Genomic DNA, 18,351 nt, shown 5'->3' with positions numbered 1-18,351 from the left:
CAGCATTATTCACAAGAGCCAAAAGGTGGAAACAACCCAAGTGCTCATCAGCAGATAAAAAGATCAAACGTGGTCTATACATACAGTGCAGTATTATTCCACACAAAACAATTAAGTCCTAACATCTCCTACGACACAGGCGACCCCTGAAAACATGCCAAGTGAAATAAGCCAGACACAAAGGGACACTGTATGAGCCCATCACACTCATCAGCTGGACAGATATCCATTCACAGGAAATATCTAGAACAGACAAACGGAAGGAGACAGATAGCTGATGAGTGGTTACCGTGGGCCAGGGGAGGGCGGAATGGAGTTTACCGCTCAATGGTACAGCTTCTGTTTAAGGTGATTTAAAGGTTCCGGAAACTGTGGTGATGGTGGCACAACGTTGTGAGTGTGAGACTAGATGAAACAGCAAATTTTGTGTCTGCTTTAACATAAAAAATGAAAGTACAAAGCGGTCACCACTAAATGAGAAAAAAAAACTGGTACATATCACTACACACCCATCAAAATGGCTAAATAAAAGGCAGTGACGCCACCAAACACTGGGACGAACGTGGAGAAACTGCGTCAGTCTTCCGTGCTGGTGGAGATGTAAAATGGTACTGCCACTCTGGAAACGTTTGGCAGTTTCCTCAAAATGATCTAAACATGTTTAACTACCACGTGACCGAGCAGCTGCACTCCTGGGCACCTATCCCGGGGAAATGAAAACTAACGTTCACATGAAAACCTGTACATGAATGTTCACAGCAGGTTTATTTGGATAGCCTACAACAACCCAGCTGTCCTTCAGCAGGTGAACAGTTAAACTATGGTACATCCACACCATGGACAACTACTCAGCGATAAAAAGAACAAGCTGTTGACACACAGAACCCAGATGAAATCTCCAGAAAATTGTGTGAGTGAAAAATGCCAATCCCAGTTACATATTGTATGACACCCTTGAGATGACAGAATTGTAGACGGAAAACAGACCAGTGGTCGCTAGGGGTTAGGGATGGTGGGGGAGCGAGGGGTGTGGCTACAAAGAGCAGCCTGAGTCAGAGTCTGTGGGGTGGAACAGTTCTCCATCTTGATGGCTAACCCACCACAAGTAGACAGGTGGTCACCACAGACCAGGGGAGGGCAGAGTGGAGTTACTGTGGTGGCCACAGAAACCTACAAGGCGACAAACTGGCTCAGAACTACACACCCAAGGGGCCGGCACCGCCCTAATTATGTAAGATGTACCCACTGAGGGTAACTGAGAGACACGTGGGGCCTCTGTAACTCCCTGTGAATGTAGTTATTTTAAAACAATAACTTTAAATGCAACTTGGTATCCTGGATCGGATCCTGCAACAGAAAAAGGGCATTATTGGGAAAAACTGGTGAAATCCAAACGAGGTCTATAGTTTAATAGTATCGTATCAGCATTACTTTTTAGTCTTGATAAATTCACTGTGGTTATGGAAGATGTTAACATGAGGGAAAGCTGAGTGGAGGGTCTATGGGAACTCTTCTGTAAATCTAAAATTATTCCCCCAAAAAATCCTGATGTCCAGACAGATGAAATCAAGAGTCCCCAGTGGCAGGACCCAGCATCAGTATTTTAACTGGCCAAGTGACTCCAACATGCAGACGAGCTGAGAACACTACTGAGAAGTGAGTTTGAAGGACCTGTTCCCCCAGGGTTCGCTCTTATAGAGTACTCCTTAACAACAAGGAGTAAGCAAACACCACCACCGTTCTCTTTGGACCCAGATTCCTTTGAGAGAGGTTCCAGAAATCCTCTTCCCTCCCTTCCCGACCTATGACCGTACGCCCCTGTGATGCTCCAGTTTACACAGCTGAAGGACTGTGGAAGGTAATAATAGGTAAACGAGAAAAAGACAAATGCCTTCTTGTTCCCACTTCTCTAAAACCCCACAGCTAGGAACAGGGCCAAAAAAAAAAAAAAAAGCAAAGAACTTGAAATGTTTCAGAGATGTTACGAACACTTTGATTGCTTTTTTTGAGAAAGGTCATGGGGGCCTGCCTGGTTCACAAACACCCTTCCCTCCCTTGCTGCTCTCTGGCGTCTCAGCCGCCCAGCACCTCCTCACACGGAGGCCGGCCTCTGAGGAAGGTGTAGGACACAGCAGCCAACCCTGGTGATGACCATCACCTGGGACCAGACAATGAAGGAAGGATTAGACACAACGTAAGATCCCTTCCTCCCGTGTGCGACCTCTTCTTGAAACACAGCAACTGCCAACACAGCCGAGACGCAGGCCCGCAGCAGGCCGCGCCGGGCAGGCCCCTCAGTTCCCAGTGTGAGGAGCCTGCTCTTCAGCGGCTCCAGGAAGGGTCAGAAAAGGCAACCCCCAGAGGAGGGAGCCAGGGCTGCGGGGCAGACTTGTGGGCAGTCGTGCTTCCAGGTTTGGCACATGGACAGGCTGGGGAACGTGTTTTGAAACACGGCATTGTGGACAAGGCCGTGGATTTGAACCCCCAGCCAAAACTGGTGCTCTCGGTTTGCTCCAAAAGCGCTGCCAGCAGCAGAAGGTTGGCAAATTAAAAGCAAAGCGAGGACAGGTCCCGACCACGTAAGGCAGCAGTCACGCACTCGCATGTGGCTTGGCCCCAAGAGGTATAAAAACACCGCACTGTCACAGCCTGGGGCGGGGGGGGGGGGCGGAGGGAGAAGACTGGGCCTCGGGGGCTGGAGATGAATTCCTTTAATTCCTTCCAGAAGTGGCCTGGAGGGAGCTGTGCCCTTGTGGTCCCCACCTCCTTGGCGGAGAGCAGGGCCTGCTGAAGGCCCCTGGGACAGATGCTCGATTCTGAGGGCGCCCAGGACTGTCTACAAGGGCCATCTAAAACGTGGCCTGAGGGGACGGGGACAGTATGGCAGGGACTATTCCTTGGCTCCCGCCAGTTCCCCACTTGCTCGTCCATCCCCAGATCAGGGGCTGCTTGGCAAGAAATTAAACTCCTGGGTTCCGCCCAGGGCTTTCCTCTGCTGGGAGGCCTGGTCTGCTGTGGTGGGACCCTAGAGGAGAAAGGGAAGAAAGTTAACATCAAAGCTAGTAAAGACAGACTATCTCGTCAAAGACAAAAGCTAAAACGCCCTTTAGGACAGGAAGGGGCAACAGGTATGCAGAAGAGCCTCAGGAGACAGCAAGGCAGAGCTGGGATTAGCTAGGAAAATGGTCGGCCTCACAAGGCCGTCACTGAAGCAGAGGGAGCAGGGGCTGTGGGTTTCAGTGCCGGGTAGGAGGACCTGCCCTGGACAATACAATGCCCTTTGTTGAAGGCCGAGCAAGTATTTTCATAGTCCTCCAATCTTCAGAAAAACAGTGAAGAATGGTAAGGGACAGGGAGCTCCCGTCACCCCTCATGGAGAAATGTCTCCCAGGCTGGGTAGGGGGAGCCATTTCCTGTACTCCTCCCAGCATCTAAAGCAAACCAGGGAGACAGGAAAAGGGAAGATAATTACCTTGGGTGTTTTCTTAAAACAAAAAATGCTCAATAGTCCACAGTCATTTATCAACTGCAGTTTCCAAATGTGCCAAAGAGAGAAAGGTCTACTGGGAAGGCTAAAGAGAGCAGAGAGAAAAAGAGAGAAAGGAGACCAGCTGTCGGGCTCGATGCAGACTGAGCTCCAGGCAGCACCAGGAACAAGCTCACGGGCAGGAGAGCCAGCTGCAGGCCCTCAGCTCCTTGCTACCCAGAGCAGAGGGAAACCCAGGACAGAGTTGTCCTGGGCCCACTTTCCCCTGGAGATACACAGCAACGTGGAAGAGTCGTTCAGAACGTGCAGTGGCTTTCCACAAGGCTCCATGCTGAAGCCGGGATCAGAAAACTCTTTCTGTAAAGGGCTAATATTTTTAGGCTTTGCAGGCCATGGTCTCTGTCACAATGCCTCAACTCCACTGCTGTAGCTCAACAGCACCCACATACAATACACGAACAATAAAACTTTATTTACAAAAATGGCAGCTGGCCGGATTTGGCCTTTGGGCCATGGTTTGCTGACCCCTGCTGTAGGTAATTAAAAACCTGTTTTCCAGGCATCTTATAGACAGATACTTGGATTAGAAACAGGAGCCAACGGGGGAATAAAGGCACTTCTCTGATGAGGGACCTTGTGCAAAGGCTCCCAGGACTGGCTCTGACCTGTGCTGTGTAAGCAGTGCCTCCAGGGGACCTCCAAGTGTGCAATGACACCAGCTCTTCTGGACAGAGGAATGCCAAGCCCACAGGGGTGACCCCACAGAGCTGAGGTGAGGGGCAGAAAGTCAGCAGTGAGGCTCACTGGGGGCAAATGTCAGGTAAACACGTAAGGGAAGTAACCAACACTACAAAAGAGTGGATAATCTGTTACACAGAGCCGCCATCAATCCTTCTCTAGTAGGACGGCCCTGGGAGCCCTAGTGGTGCAGTAGTTAAGAGCTCAGGTGTTAACCAAAAGGTTGGCAGTTCTAATCCACCAACTGCTCCTTGGAAACCCTATGGGAAGGGCTGCGATCCACGCCCAGATTCAGGAGGGAACAGCACAAAGCACCTGGAGCTGGAGCACCCGGGGGCCCAGGGTGGGGCTCTCTGTCCCTCTACCTGCATGTCAAACCACAAACCAGTAAGTACTTTTCTTTATAAAAGCAACCAGAGCTGTTCTGGTGAAGTGCCGCAGCCCAGGGGTCAAGGGCATGCACAGGCTCCGAGTCAGAACACCTGGATCCCAATCTGGCACATTCCAGCCGTGACCTCGCTCTGCCTCAGAGTCGTCGTCGGTAAAGTGGGGACAACTACCACCTCTTGGAACTCTGGGGAGGTTAAACACATCAGCACGTGTAAAGCTTCAAGCACAGCGCCTGGCTGAGCTGAGTAAGGCCTCGGCCTCCTCGCCGGGGATGGGCAGTACTGAGTCACGCCAGGCTCTGCGCCTTCCACGTCTCTCCAGGAGCCCACAGCTCTTTCAGGGGGCCCTGAGGATCTCTGACCCACACCTTGGAGCTCAATCAGAATTTTAAAAAGCAGATTACAAGAAAAAGAGGATTTCCAGGCTTCTTACTGCTTCTTTCCAAGGTCTGTCTCACAGAGCTCCTCTGCATTTTCCCTGCCTCACGCTGTAGAGGGGAGGTCTGCCGTATCGCCCGCCTACCCCACTTCCATCTCACACTGCAGGCCTGCTTCATCCACCACCGTCCTGCTCACAGTGTAAATGTTCCCGGGACCTGACCAAACCACTCAGCAGGTGCCTCTCTAGTTTCTGGAGTGGTTTCCACCAAGCCACCACCTTCTGAGCCAGGCCCATCTGTGACCAAACCCTAATCCTAAATGCCCAATCTGAACTTGATCTTATTCCCATTTAGCAATTAATCCCTAAGTCAAACCATTCTAACAGGCCCTTGAACGAAAGTGTCGACTTAATATAGCCCACCTGACAGCGCCATCTTGGCCTACAGCTTGGTGTCAACATGAGCAATTCAAGCAGCAAGGAGGGAGGAGGAGAAAAGAGCGCAGGGCAGGCGAGGACAGAGCTCCTGTGCGTGCGAGCAGGAAGGACTGGCTGAGAGTGCAGGCCCCACAGATGGGGCACCCAGCGTTACCTGCTGCCGGGGCCGTCCTGTCACTAAGGAGCCTGGTCTGGCTGCCTGGGACAACCTGGAGGTCCTCATTCTCAGGGGACTGAGGCATATTCTGGGCTCGGGTAGCCAGGAGTGCATTGAGGTACTGCAGTCGCGTCACCTGGAGGAGAGAGGGCATCACCTGGGCAGGTGCAGTGTACAGCGAGAGGGAGAAGGCAAGAGGTCACACTGTTCCCTCCTGCCCATTGAACCAGATTAGAGAGTCACAACGTGGTAAAGAGAAAAAAGAAAGAGCTTTACGTAGTTAAGGACAGAGAAGAGCAAGTGGGCCAAGTGATTTTAAGACCTCCAATGGCAACCCGGTGGAGAGGCCTGGAACCAGGACCAGATCACCAGCGGTCACATGGGCCTCAGGGGAACCATGGCCATCCTTCAGAACAAGTGAAGGGCCTTGCTCCGGGGAAGTCACGGAAGAATCAATGTGGTTTACTCTGAATCCAGCTGGTCTAGCCCCTCGGGGACGTGAAGCTGGTAAAAAGCCACGAGCTGCCCAGGCGGTCACCTTAATGAACTGCAGGTCAGAGAGGGCCCTCACGGTGTAGTCCGGACAATATGTGGATGAGCGGGTGCCGTCTGCTGGCTCGGGCTGTGGGTCACGGCGGGACAGCTGGAGCGAGGACACTGGGGACTGGTGAACTATTAAGAGGAACAGTCAGGGGTGGCAGGAGCCAGTGCTGAAGCTGAGCAGCCTCCACACTGTGGGGAGTACTGCAGAGCCTCTAAGATCCACCCCACAAACCACCTGAGAGGGGTATGGCTAAGAACACTGAAGGACAGTGAGCACACCTCCTCCAGGGAACGGATGTGCAGGGATGGCATAAGCAATGGGGTGAGCCCCGAGGAAACGCCGCCCCCTCCCTCCACACGGCCCGCAGATGACGCGCAGCACAGGGCTACTGGCCGCAGACTGGGAGGAAAGGAGTGGGCTCCAGTGAAAGGGGAGGCTAGAATCCTGGCATAGAGGCCCACAGCAACATCTGGAGTGGGGTGTGGTGGGCCCTCAAGCGCAGCCCAATGCCCCTGACCCAGCTGTCAGCTCCAAGGGGCACTGCTCACCTGAGGATGGGGCTGTCAAGGCAGATACTCCGTAATAGGTGAAGGCCCCGTTCTCGAACTTCAGGCCCTCCTTCCCGATCTCTACCTCAACCCTGCCCTGGGAGGAAGGGAAGAAGGGACAGGGGGCAGGAGAGATGGAAGGAGGGAGAGAGAAACAGGTGTGGCTAGGTTATCTTTCCTGTCAGAAGAGAGCACAAGGAGAAACCATCAACCCAATTACTGAGTGGGGAGAGGACCTGGCTGTCCCTGTTCCCTGTCTCTTCTCACAGACCCTTCCTGTTTTATGGGGAAGGGGGGAGTCCAGTCTAGCATCCCAGTTACCTGAAGGATGAGAATGAAGTAGTCAACCGGCTGGCTGCGCTGGTACAGGTAGTGGTCTGCAGCCAGGCGGTCGCTGGCATCAAACCGCACTTCCTGGTTGACACTGGGGTGCTTCAGCAGGTGCAGCAGGACCTTCTCAGAGATCCGCAGGGGGCTGAATACATCCACCTCTGCCCCGCAGCGGGAAGAGGGAACGGTGTCCACAAGGACCAGCACAGCTTGTGTAACCACACCCGACTCCCGCTCCCCAGCTGCACTCTCCCCGGCTGGGCCGCCAGGTGACACGCCTCCACAGCACCAGGCAGGGCACTCAGACATGCCCAGCTGAAGGCTCGCTGGCATCTGCTCACCAGCCTAGCTAGCCCTCAGCCCGTGGGTGGACTCGAGCTCAGGCGTTCTGCTGGGGATGCTATGCTCATTAAGAATGGGGGCAGGTCTCCTGACCCACCTGACAGTGAGCAGAGAACGGGGGCGAAGACCACCTTTCACCCTCACCTCGGGAAAGGAAGCGCTGGGTGGCCAAGAGCAGCTGAGGTGAGATTTTCACTTTATATTCATCGTCAGACACCTTGAACAGGGAGAATTCCTCTTTTCGCCTGATGGGGGCACTCAGGGAGGCAGGCTTCCTCCTCACCTTGGTGTCCCCTGAGGTGGTAAGAAAAAGGTGTGCTCAGGCACCAGCAACCTGTCCAGTCAGCATGATCAAACCTAGGAGCCATGTAGCCTGGCTCCTTCCTCCCAAGGCCTGAGGTGCTCGGGGAGGGCAGGGAGGAGACAGCATCCGTGTCCCGGGGGACAGCCTGGCTGCCATCCCCACCACGTGGCAATCCTGGCACCCAGGATGGAGGGAGCAGCAGGAATGCTCCTTGTCTTGGAGGTGGCTGAAAATGCTGTTGGTGGAACAGCAAAGCTGTTTATGTAAAACGTTCTCAGCAATTAAGAGACCTTCTTCTGGAAAGCGTGCATTTGAAAATTAACAATAACTCAGTGACCTTGTACCTAGGACAGTCCGAGGGGCCAGCTGAAGTTGCTCTGTCTGGGGAAAGATGCTGGGGTCAAAGCAACACACTCGAAGGCACGTAAGGGTGAGCGGTCAGGTCCCCAGTGCTGCCCGAGGACCAGCCGTCAAGCACGGGTTCTATGTCTGCCCTGTGGATCTCCGCCATCACCTGAGGCAGAAGTCCCAGGATCACCTACTTTGGGGATACCCCATTGGTAGTGAAGAATGGGGCTTCTTTGAGGAGACACATCCATAAAGCACAAGGCACGACAGAAAAGAGAAAGGGCTCTCCTCGGTGACAGAGGAAACAGTACAGCTGCTGACAGAGCCCCAAGCAAGAACTGGGGCGGCCGAGCCACCGATGGGACAGGTGACCACAGCTCTGCATCCTGATGCAAGCAGCAGCCTTCTGGAGAGGGGCAGTACTGGGCTGTGCAGACAGGAAGAATGAGCCCGGCTGGGCACAGTTTGGGCGGGAGATCTAGGAGGGCACCCGGCCCATTCTCCAGCAAACGTGACCCACGCCAAGAGACGTGGAGGCTCCGTCCTCTCCCAACAGGCCTGAGAGACCATCTGGAACAGAAGACTGCCGGGAGTCCCAACTTACGGTAGTCTTCAGACTCGTCCAGGATCTCAGACTTGATGATCTCCTCTATGACGTCCTCCAGGGTGACCAGGCCCAGGACCTCGTAGAAGGGGTCGCCCTCACCCTCGTTGTTCACCTTCTGCACGATGGCCAGGTGGGATTTCCCTGTGGCAAGGGGACATCCATGTGAATGACTTGTGGTCACAAGGGTCTCTGCACGGACCTGTTCTGGACACATAAGAACAGAGCCGGCAGGAAGGCACACGGCAGATGCCTTTGGGAGGGAAAACCACAAGCTCCACCTTCTCCCTTGACTCCCCAGCTCTCCCCTAGCACCCGCCCACCCAGAGGGCAGAAGCTAACATCTGTGTTCCTTCCATGTGACGAACAAAGGCACCGACTCCAGGAACGGATTCCCCTGGAGGGTCTAGCTCGGAGAACCTAAGGAGAGATGTCAAATAGGGCCAACCAGCTGACTGTGTGGGAGGTTCTCCTAAAGCTGCCCTTTCTTTCCAGAAGCAGAAGCCAACGAGAGTCACACTGAGGAATGAATTGCTGTTGCTGCCAGCTACCAGCAAGTCGGTGCCTGACTAATGGTAACCCCACGCACAATCCCACTGTGATCCACAAGGTTTCCTTGGCTGATTTGCAGAAGTAGACTGCCAGACAGTTCTTCCTACACTCAGTCTGGAAGCTCCACTGAAACCTGCTCAGCATCACAGCAACTCACGAGCCTCCACCGACGGGCAGGTGGTAGCTGTGCATGAGACGCACGGGCCAGGGATCGAACCCAGTCTCCGCCGGAAGGCTCTGAGAATTCACCGCTGAAGGGAGAAGGTAACTGGTAACCCCACTCAGAGCCCAGACTGCGTGGGGAGCAAGAGCGGACCGAACTTTTCACCTTCCTCTTCTGCCTTTTTCTTATGTTAGCTTCCTATTTGTTCTACTTTGTTCACCTGTTTGTTTAATGAAGAAACGTAAGTTTGAAAAAGCCCAAGACTCAGAGCACCAGTAAACGCTGGGGAAATGTCAGAAATTTACCATTTCAGTAAGTGCTTTTCATAATAAAACCTTGTAACTGTCCAAAAGAAACAGAATACAAGCCACATACAGAATTCAAAATTTTTCAGTAGCTCCATTAAAAAAAATTTTTTTAAGATTCAAAATATATTTCAACTAATTCAATACACCCAAAATATTATCATTTCAATATGTAATGAATATAAAAATGAGTAGATACATTACTTTTTTAAAAATACTAAGTCTTTACAATCCGATACAATCTCAACTAGGACTAGTAACATTTCAAGAACTTAATGCCACACAGGAAACCCTGGTGGCGTAGTGGTTAAGCGCTACGGCTGCTAACCAAGAGGTCAGCAGTTTGAATCCGCCAGGCGCTCCTTGGAAACTCTATGGGGCAGTTCTACTCTGTCCTATAGGGTCTCTATGAGTCGGAATCAACTCGACAGCAGTGGGTTTGGTTTTTGGTTTAATGCCACACACAGCTAGCTGCTACAGCTGTCACATTGAGTACCAGGTTCTGGGATAAGGGAACTGAGAGCAGACTCATCTCAACTATCCCCTGCTTTTCTTACTACTGGATAAAGCCTGGGGTAAAAGCTGGCATGTGTCTGTACTGTGGGATCCAAGACTGGTTCCATTCTGCTCTGAAGCATCCCATAGTAAAGGGTACCTGCTACAAGGATCCTTTGGTAAAGCAAAAACTCAAGTTCGCTTCTTGCTTGGTGTGAATGAGACTTCATACACTGTTATGGATTCAACTGCGTTCCCCAAAAACATGTCCTATAAACCCTGTCCCTGTATCAGTGCGGAGCCGTGGTGGTGCAGCGGTTGGCAGTTCAAATCCACCAGCTGCTCCCTGGAAACCTTGTGGGGCAGTTCTACTCTGTCCTACAGGGTCGCTATGAGTAGGAATCAACTCCACCAGGTTTGGGTTTTTTGGTTGTATCAGTGGCTATAATCCCATTCGGGTATGGGTTTCCTTTGTTATGTTAACAAGGCAGTTTTAGAGTAGGGTCTTAAGGTGATCTCTTTTGATTGAGCAAGCAACAAGCACAAACAGGGAAGAGCAATGCCATGCCAAGGAACAAAAGCTTCCCCCAGTGGACACAAAGAGGCCGACACAAAGAGGAAGCCTTCCCCTAGAGCCAGCGTCCTGAATTCAGACTTCTAGCCCCCTAAACTGTGAGAAAATAAGTTTCTGTTTGTGCAGGTCACCCACCTGTGGTATTTCTGTGACAGGAGCACTAGAGAACTAAAACGTACTTTGGGTTTAATTACAACACAGGAGTCAAGTACAGAAACAGACTGTTGGGCAGGGGTCTCTCCAGCAAGCTCCACCTCACCCTTTCAACCCCGAGCCTTTCTTGAGGTAGAGCTGGGCATTGTGCCAAGTCAACCCTTGTGCCAGAGATGAGATGCACAGAACAAAAATGTGGGTTAGTCAAGGAATACCTGTTACTGTTATTATCTGACCAGTGACCTGATGGCCAGGAAAGGAGTGAGGCTGTAAAAAAGAAAAAAGGAGATAACATTTACTGCACTTCAACAAATCTGTGATGCCATCAAGGAGCTCTGCTGGTGCAGCGGCTAAAGCACTTGGCTGCTAACTGAAAGGTCAGTGGTTCAAACCCACCAGCCCCTCCTTGGGAGAAAGATGTGGTGGTCTGCTTCCATAGAGATTTACAGCCTTGGAAACCCTATGGGGCAATTCTACGGTCCCACAGTGTTACTATTAAGTCAGAATCACTCGATGGCAACGCTAAGACGCCATGAATTGTGGGAGGAGCCTGACATCAGAGGTGTTAAAATGCGCATCTCCGAAGGGACTGAACGTGGAGTGCGAAGGGACGGAATGCAGGAGGCAGTGCTCGCTGGCAGGCACCCAGTGCTTTACTCATTCATTCACCCTGTGAATCCTCACAACTCTCTGAGGCACCTAACAGCACTTCCTGTTTCACAGGTGACACCCAGAGAGGTTAAGTAACCTGCCCCAGTGCAGAGGAACCCAAGCAGTTGGCTCCTGAGCGCCTCATCCTAACCGCCACGCTCAACCGACTCTCTCTGAAAACAACGGATGGAGTCCTGGAAGATCCTTCCCCTCTGGGGACCTCTCTGAAGTACAGGGCCCCGTCCAAGGAAAATAAAGCTCCGTTCTTCAGGATGCCTGAGATCCCCGGACAACAAGGACAAGTGGAAACGGCCACTTTCCCACTTCCCAGGAGGAAAAGGCCTGGGTCCCTGGAGGACTGTACGCCCGCTCCTGCTGAGCCAGAGACCCTGGCTGAGGAGCACAGCACCCTCAGGCACATTCCACCCCAGTGTCTGTTGGTTTGTTTCACGCCAGCCAGCAGGTGCCATCTCCACAAGGGCCACGGCGGCCAGCAGGTGCCATCTCCACAAGGGCCACGGCGGCCAGCAGGTGCCATCTCCACAAGGGCCACGGCGGCCAGCAGGTGCCATCTCCACAAGGGCCACGGCGGCCCTGCCGCATGACACAAACCTCTCAGGCCAGATTAGCAAAGCCAAGGGCTCGAACCATAGCCATACTCAACAGCCTCTGAGGATCGGTAAAGCCAAGCCCGGTTCTCCATGGCCGTCTCAGGGCAAAGAGCACCCACCTCAGTCCCTTTCTCTTAGGAAACCAGTCCCTGTGGCCTGTAACCAACAGGAAGGAATGGACTTCTCTCCCACGATCTCAGACTTTATACAACAGGCAGAATGTTACTGTGATCTACCGTGCTGGGATGATCTGATAACGGACGGAAGCCGCCTCCTAAACCGGTTCTTGTGTGCCACCGAGTCGATTCCAACTCATAGTGACCCCTACAGGACAGAACAGGACTGTCCCGTAGGGTTTCCCAAGCTGTAATCCTTAGAGAGGAACACTGGTGGCGCAGTGGTTAAGAGCTCAGCTGCTAACCAAAAGGTAAGCAGTTTGAATCCACCAGCTGCTCCTTGGAAACCCTACGGGGCAGTTCTACTCTGTCTTATAGGGTCACTATGAGTTGGAATCGACTCGATGGCAACGGGCTTAATTTTTAGGGAAGCAGATCACCCGCCAGGTCTTTTCTCCCTCAGAGCTGCCGGTAGGTTTGAGCCGCCGACTGGTTGGTTAGCAGCCGGGTGCTTAACCATTGCGCCATCAGGGCTCCTTCCTAAACCAGTGGTCATGTGATACATTCTCAAGACAGGATGTGTGAGTGGCCAGAAGGCAATCCTGAGAAAGCAGGCGGGGTAAACAGAAAAGGCAGCTGGAGGAAGTGACCTTTACCCCTCATCTGACAGGGTGAAACGCCCTGAAACACGGAGGCCCCTGACTATAGCCAACACTGAATGCGCTTCATGGAGCCACAGGCGAGATGCGGGCGGCATGGCTTGCCAACATCACCCCAAAAGCTTCGGAAAGGCTCTACAGCGTGCTCAGTCGGCACGCCCATGCGTCCTCATGAATTCTCTGGATGCTGGCAGACCTTCTGTAATGCCTAATTTCTAGGACAGTCTTCACAATGCGCCTGGAATTTAACCTCCTTCCCCTTCCCGTTTTTGTTTAATGCAAACGTCTGAATATATCCTACGAGAAAAAACCCAAAACCAAACCAAACCCACTCCCGTCGAGTCGATTCCGACTCATAGCGACCCTACATGACAGAGTAGAACTGCCCCATAGAGTTTCCAAGGAGTGCCTGGCAGATTCGAACTGCCGACCTCTTGGTTAGCAGCCGTAGCACTTAACCACTACACTACCAGGGTTTCCCCTACGAGAACGCTCCACACAACAGTCCCAACAGGGCTCTCTGCAGCATCCTGGCGATCCTCTGGCTTCTTACAGTGACCCAGATCTTGGCTGGTTAAAAGCAAGGGCTCTGAAAAGGCCACCCGCTCTAATCTCCCCTTTGGCTGAATGTCCTTGAATAGTCCCATCTGGGGTTGACAAAGAAAGCAAGGACTAATGGTTTAAAAAAAAAACAAAAAAACCAAACCCATTACCATCAGGTCAATTCCCACTCACAGCAACCCTATAGGACAGAGTATAACTGCCCCACAGGATTTCCAAGGCTGTAATCCTTACGGACAGGGTAGAACTGCCCCCACAGAGTTTCCAAGGAGCCTACAGGGTCGCTATGAGTCGGAATCGACTCGACGGCACTGGGTTTTTAATCTTTACGGAAGCAGACGGCCACATCTTTCTCCGGCAGAGTGGCTGGTGGGTTCAAACCTCCGACCTTCCGATTAGCAGCTGAGCGCCTTAACCCCTGTGCCACCAGAGCTTTCTAAGGTATCTTCAAAAAACATCAAACTTGTTGCTGTCGATTCCAACTCATAGCGACCCTATAGGACAGAGTAGAACTGCCCCGTAGTGTTTCCGGGTGGTGGATTTCAACTGCTGACTTTTTGGTAAGGAACAGAGCTCTTGGCCTCTGCATCACCAGGGCTCCTTAAAGAAAATACATGCTATTTAAGACAGCTCCAAAGTTCTCGCTCTTCCTGGCGAGGCATGCACAATAATCGCTGTCATCTGAAGTCCACACACTGACTGAGGGGTGCCTCCTGGGGCACCGCAGACTACAAAGTCCCGGAACAGACCGTGCTCCCAAGGAATAAAAGGAACAGGACCAGGAACGGCAGCTGCCAAGGCTGCCAGGAACACCAGCTCCAGGAGCTGCAGCGGGCCACCACCCCCTCACACACTTGGCAGAGCAATGCAAAGGGGACTGATTTTTAACACCTCACACACCCTGAGGGCTACAATATGCCCTCTGTCCGTAAGCAGAGGAATGAAGAAGGAAGTTAAGAAGAACCTTAACAAGGAAAAGTAAAGACATCTGCCACACACTACAGTGAACACAGGAAGCAGAGAAAGTTCCAGGAGGTCACAGAAAGGCATGGGCCACTTTCGCCTGCCCTCACTCACCACAGGAGGAAGTGGAGGGTGGATAAAGAGCTCTCCCTCAATCTCCAGGTTCCTTAACCTCACCTGCGGGCTTCCAGCAGGAGGCTTTTAGCGTGGTGTTAGCAGGCAGCTTCTGGAACAGTCTGATTAAAGCAGAAGGGCACTATGCCCCAAATCCTCTAGCATTAGGTTGCAGGAAGCCTGCGTGGCCGAATAGGTTCTCCAGAGCCGCTCCTGGACCACCCAGCCCAGCAAAGGATCTACCGTGGCCTTCTCTCTCCATTGCCTTCTTCATACCAACATTAAAACCCGCTCCACTCGACCATCTTACAACCAAACACATACCACCTCCTTCCCTGACTACCTGTCCTCTCAGTCATGCTCTCCAGGCTACTCCCCTAAAATGGAGGCAGTCTGGTGACCTGTCTGGAAGAAATGGCCTTTTAACTTCCAGGTCCTTCTCCTTGTTCATGAGTTAACACAAAACCCACTGCGTCGAGTTGATTCCGACCCTATAGGGCAGAGTACAGCTGCCCCAAAGGGTTTTCAAGGCTGTAATCTTTACTGAAGCAGACTGCCACATTTTTCTCCCGCAGAGAGGCTGGTAGGTTTGAACCGCCAACCTTTCGGTTAGCAGCTGGGTGCTTTAACCACTGTGCCACCAGGGCTCCCGTTCATGAGTTAGCAAACACCAAATACACCACTAACAGGTGCTCAGAGCATGCGTGCCAGCCACTGGGCTAAGGATTTTACATTTTTTTTTTTTCTTCCAGTTGCATTCTTTTCCCAGCTCTTATCATTAGCAAAAGAGCCCTGGTGTCACACTGGTTGAGTGCTCAGCCGCTAACCAAAAGGCTGGCAGTTCGAACCCACCAGCCGCTCTGTGGGAGAAAGATGTGATAGTATGTTTCCGTTAGGACCACAGCCTTGGAAATCCTATGGGGCAGTTCTACTCTGTCCTCCAGGGTCGCTATGAGTCAGAATCGACTCGACAGCAGTGGGTTTGGTTTTGGTTTGGGTACCGTTAACAGATGAGGCCCTGGACCATGAGCAGCCTTCCCAGGGTCTCAAGCTGGGAGGCAGCAGGGGCAGGACGGAGCCCACCCAACTCTGACTCCAGGCCCAGCGCTGGTGGCCACCACGCCACAGGAACCACCGGTGCCTGGGGGACCATGGTGGCCCAGACAGGTTACTCACCACCAAGAGGCCCTTACTCCGGGCTCCCCTGCCCCACAGAAGTGCTGCATGGCCACTTCCTGGGGAAACAGCCAGGAGCATCTGAGGGGTTCTCTGCAGCAGACCCATCAGAGCTGCCCACCTGTCTCCACGGCAGTAATAACAGTAACTGCCCAACTACTCGACACCCAGCTCTTCCAAGGATTAAAAGCGACAACGGAGCCTCCATTCGTGCCGCGTACAGCGGCGTTCAATGCAGCGGCAACGTCATCACTGTAAAGACTTGCTTTCCTGACCTGGCCGTCAAGGTGCTCAGAGAACAGCTCCCCTGCCAGCCTGGGGCAGGACTCCACAGCTGCCAGAAACATCACAGGGCTCGGCGGGCTCCTCCGCCTGACATTAAGTAGCCTTCAGGGCCAAGCCCAACCAGAGTCTTGGGGTGCCCCCACCACCATCCTGCGGGAGCTGAGGCGTGAGAAGCACGTCTGGTGGCCAAGGAGAGTGCCAAGCTCTGGGGAGCACCCCAAGCCCAACACTGGGAGGACAACAGAGGAGCCCACACACTCACACCAGAGGGGCTTACAGCTTTGAGCTTCAACCTTAAGAGGTGCTCAGATAAATCAGGGTGAAAAGAAAGAGACGAGGATGTGGAATTAAAGGAGAACTTGAGAGACTTTACTCCAAGTCAGAAAAAACCGTTGCCATGAGTTGATTCTGACTCATAGCAACCCTATTGGACAGAGTAGAACTGTCCCATAGGGCTTCCAAGGGGTGCCTGGTGGATTTGAACTGCCAACCTTTTGGTTAACAGCTGAGTTTTTAACCACTGGGCAACCAGGGCTCCCAGAATTACAAAAGGGGAGGTTAGAAAACGGGGGGGGGGTGTGTAGATGGGGAGAGAAAATTAAATCATCACCCGTTTAGTTGCTTTTGGTGAAATCAAAAGAAAAACTTCTTTCACACTTGTAAGAAAGTATTTATAGGTTATTCCCTTTTCTGGAATCTGGGAGGCAGGAGCCAATCAACGACCTAACAATGTCCTGGAAACACCACAGGTCACGCTAACTTGATATTACCTGAGTGCAGATAACGGCATCTAGGTCTCTGGAAACTACGTTCTTTAAGTTTCTATTCAAGGGTTTGGACCTGCCACAAAGTCCAAAGCTCAGAGAAAAGGCCTGGGACGGGGAAGGAGCTGGAGACTTACACCAAGGGGACATACCCCCGCCCCAAAGGTCGTTCATCACCTTCTTTAAAAGGGCCCTCGGAGGTCTCACTGCCCTCCGCAGGAGTGGGACCCTTTCCTGGAGGGTTCCATAAAGCTCCTGCACCTCTTCCAGGGGAAGACACTCGCGTCCCCTCCGCGATTCTCCAGCAGTTACCTCGCTTGAACTCCTCCAGGACGGCGTCCAGCTTGGTGTCGTTGAATACGAAGTGGAGTGGGTGGTTGTAGAACCGGGTGATGGTGCTGAGCGGCGTGCAGTCTTCGGGGTCCACGAAGGCCAAGTCCTTGAGGTAGAGCATGTCCACGATGTTGGAGCGCTCCTCCTCGTACACCGGGATGCGCGTGTGGCCGCTCTGCATGATGCTGGCCAGGACTCCGAAGTCCAGCACGGCGCTGGCGTCCAGCATGAAGCAGTCCTCGAGCGGCGTGAGCACGTCCTCCACCGTCCGGCAGCGCAGCACGCCCTTGCTGAGGTCGCTGTACGGGTCGCCGCCGCCGCGCGCCAGCTCCAGGACGCGCTCGCGCAGCCGCCCGGGCCGCGCCGCCAGCTCCAGCAGCTGGCCCACCGGCAGCGCCACCGGCAGCGTGAGCAGCACCGCCAGGCGGCTGAGGCCCAGCGCGCGCGGCGCCAGCGCCAGCGCCCAGCGCCCGCTCACGGCGGCCGGCACCACCTCGCCCACCAGGAACACGAGCCCCGCGCTCCCCAGCACGGCGGGCACCGCGCGCTGGCCGGCCGCGCGGTACAGCAGCACCGCCAGCGCCGCCTGCGCCAGGCTGGCCAGCAGCAGCAGCGCGCCCAGGACGCAGCCGGCCCAGCGCCGCGCGGGCTCCAGGCGCCGCGCCGCCGCGCGCTCCGCCTCCGAGCCGCTCTCGCGCAGCACCTGCACCTCGGCCGGCGCCAGCGCCAGCGCGCTCAGCTGCAGGCCCCGCGCCAGCGCCGCCAGCGCCAGCAGCGCGGCCGCCCCCAGGCCCAGCGCCCAGGGCGGCACCGCCTCCTCGGCCGCCGCGCCGCCCGGCTCCACGCGCACGGCCAGCAGCGACGAGTGCGGGCGCACGGCCTCGGCGCGCAGGCGCAGCAGCGCGCGCCACTCGCCCGCCCGGACGCCGCGCTCGGACGCCGCGCCCGGCCGGCCCTCGACGCAGCCGGCCGCCTCGGGGGCCACCCAGGACCAGGAGCCGTTGGCGAAGCCCGGGCCGAAGAGGCGCAGGCGGAAGGTGGCCTCGGGCGCGGCCCCCGCCGCCCCCGCTCGCGTCCGCCCCGCGCCCTCGGCCGCGTCCTCCTCCAGGCAGAAGCGCAGCACCTGCGGGCCCGGCGTGGCCTCCCCGGCGGCGCTGCCCAGGCAGAGCGCGGCCAAGAGCCAGCCGAGCCCACCCGCCGCCGCCGCCGCCGCCGCCGCCATCGCCCGCCGCCCGCTCTCGCGCAGCCTATCCCGCTCGCCCCGCGCC

The 18,351-nt window shown here is 54.4% G+C and overlaps 1 protein-coding gene across 1 annotated transcript; it reads right to left on the bottom strand.

Annotated features, from left to right (window-relative positions):
* Positions 1–745: 745 nt before the first annotated feature.
* Positions 746–18,305, bottom strand: CNNM3 (cyclin and CBS domain divalent metal cation transport mediator 3). The gene is made up of 8 exons (XM_010601362.3): positions 17,063–18,305; positions 8,609–8,752; positions 7,497–7,646; positions 7,002–7,171; positions 6,681–6,777; positions 6,127–6,260; positions 5,586–5,724; positions 746–3,025 (listed from the first exon to the last, which is right to left on the bottom strand). The coding sequence occupies exons 1-8, from the start codon at positions 18,303–18,305 to the stop codon at positions 2,961–2,963; spliced, it is 2,142 nt and encodes a 713-aa protein (XP_010599664.2). The 3' UTR covers positions 746–2,960.
* Positions 18,306–18,351: the final 46 nt, after the last annotated feature.

The sequence above is a fragment of the Loxodonta africana genome, chromosome 15, assembly GCF_030014295.1.
Source record: "Loxodonta africana isolate mLoxAfr1 chromosome 15, mLoxAfr1.hap2, whole genome shotgun sequence".
NCBI lineage: Eukaryota > Metazoa > Chordata > Mammalia > Proboscidea > Elephantidae > Loxodonta > Loxodonta africana.
This window is presented reverse-complemented; position numbering and strand designations above follow the sequence as displayed.

Bases quoted from the DNA above. Each gene is read 5' to 3' on its own strand.
- CNNM3 (XM_010601362.3), bottom strand. From the start codon at position 18,305: ATGGCGGCGGCGGCGGCGGCGGCGGCGGGTGGGCTCGGCTGGCTCTTG. The intron at 8,753-17,062 runs GTAACTGCTGGA...CCCTTGCCACAG, and splicing joins CCTGGAGGAGTTCAAGCGAG to GGAAATCCCACCTGGCCATC. The intron at 6,261-6,680 runs GTGAGCAGTGCC...TCCTCTTAATAG, and splicing joins CTTGACAGCCCCATCCTCAG to TTCACCAGTCCCCAGTGTCC.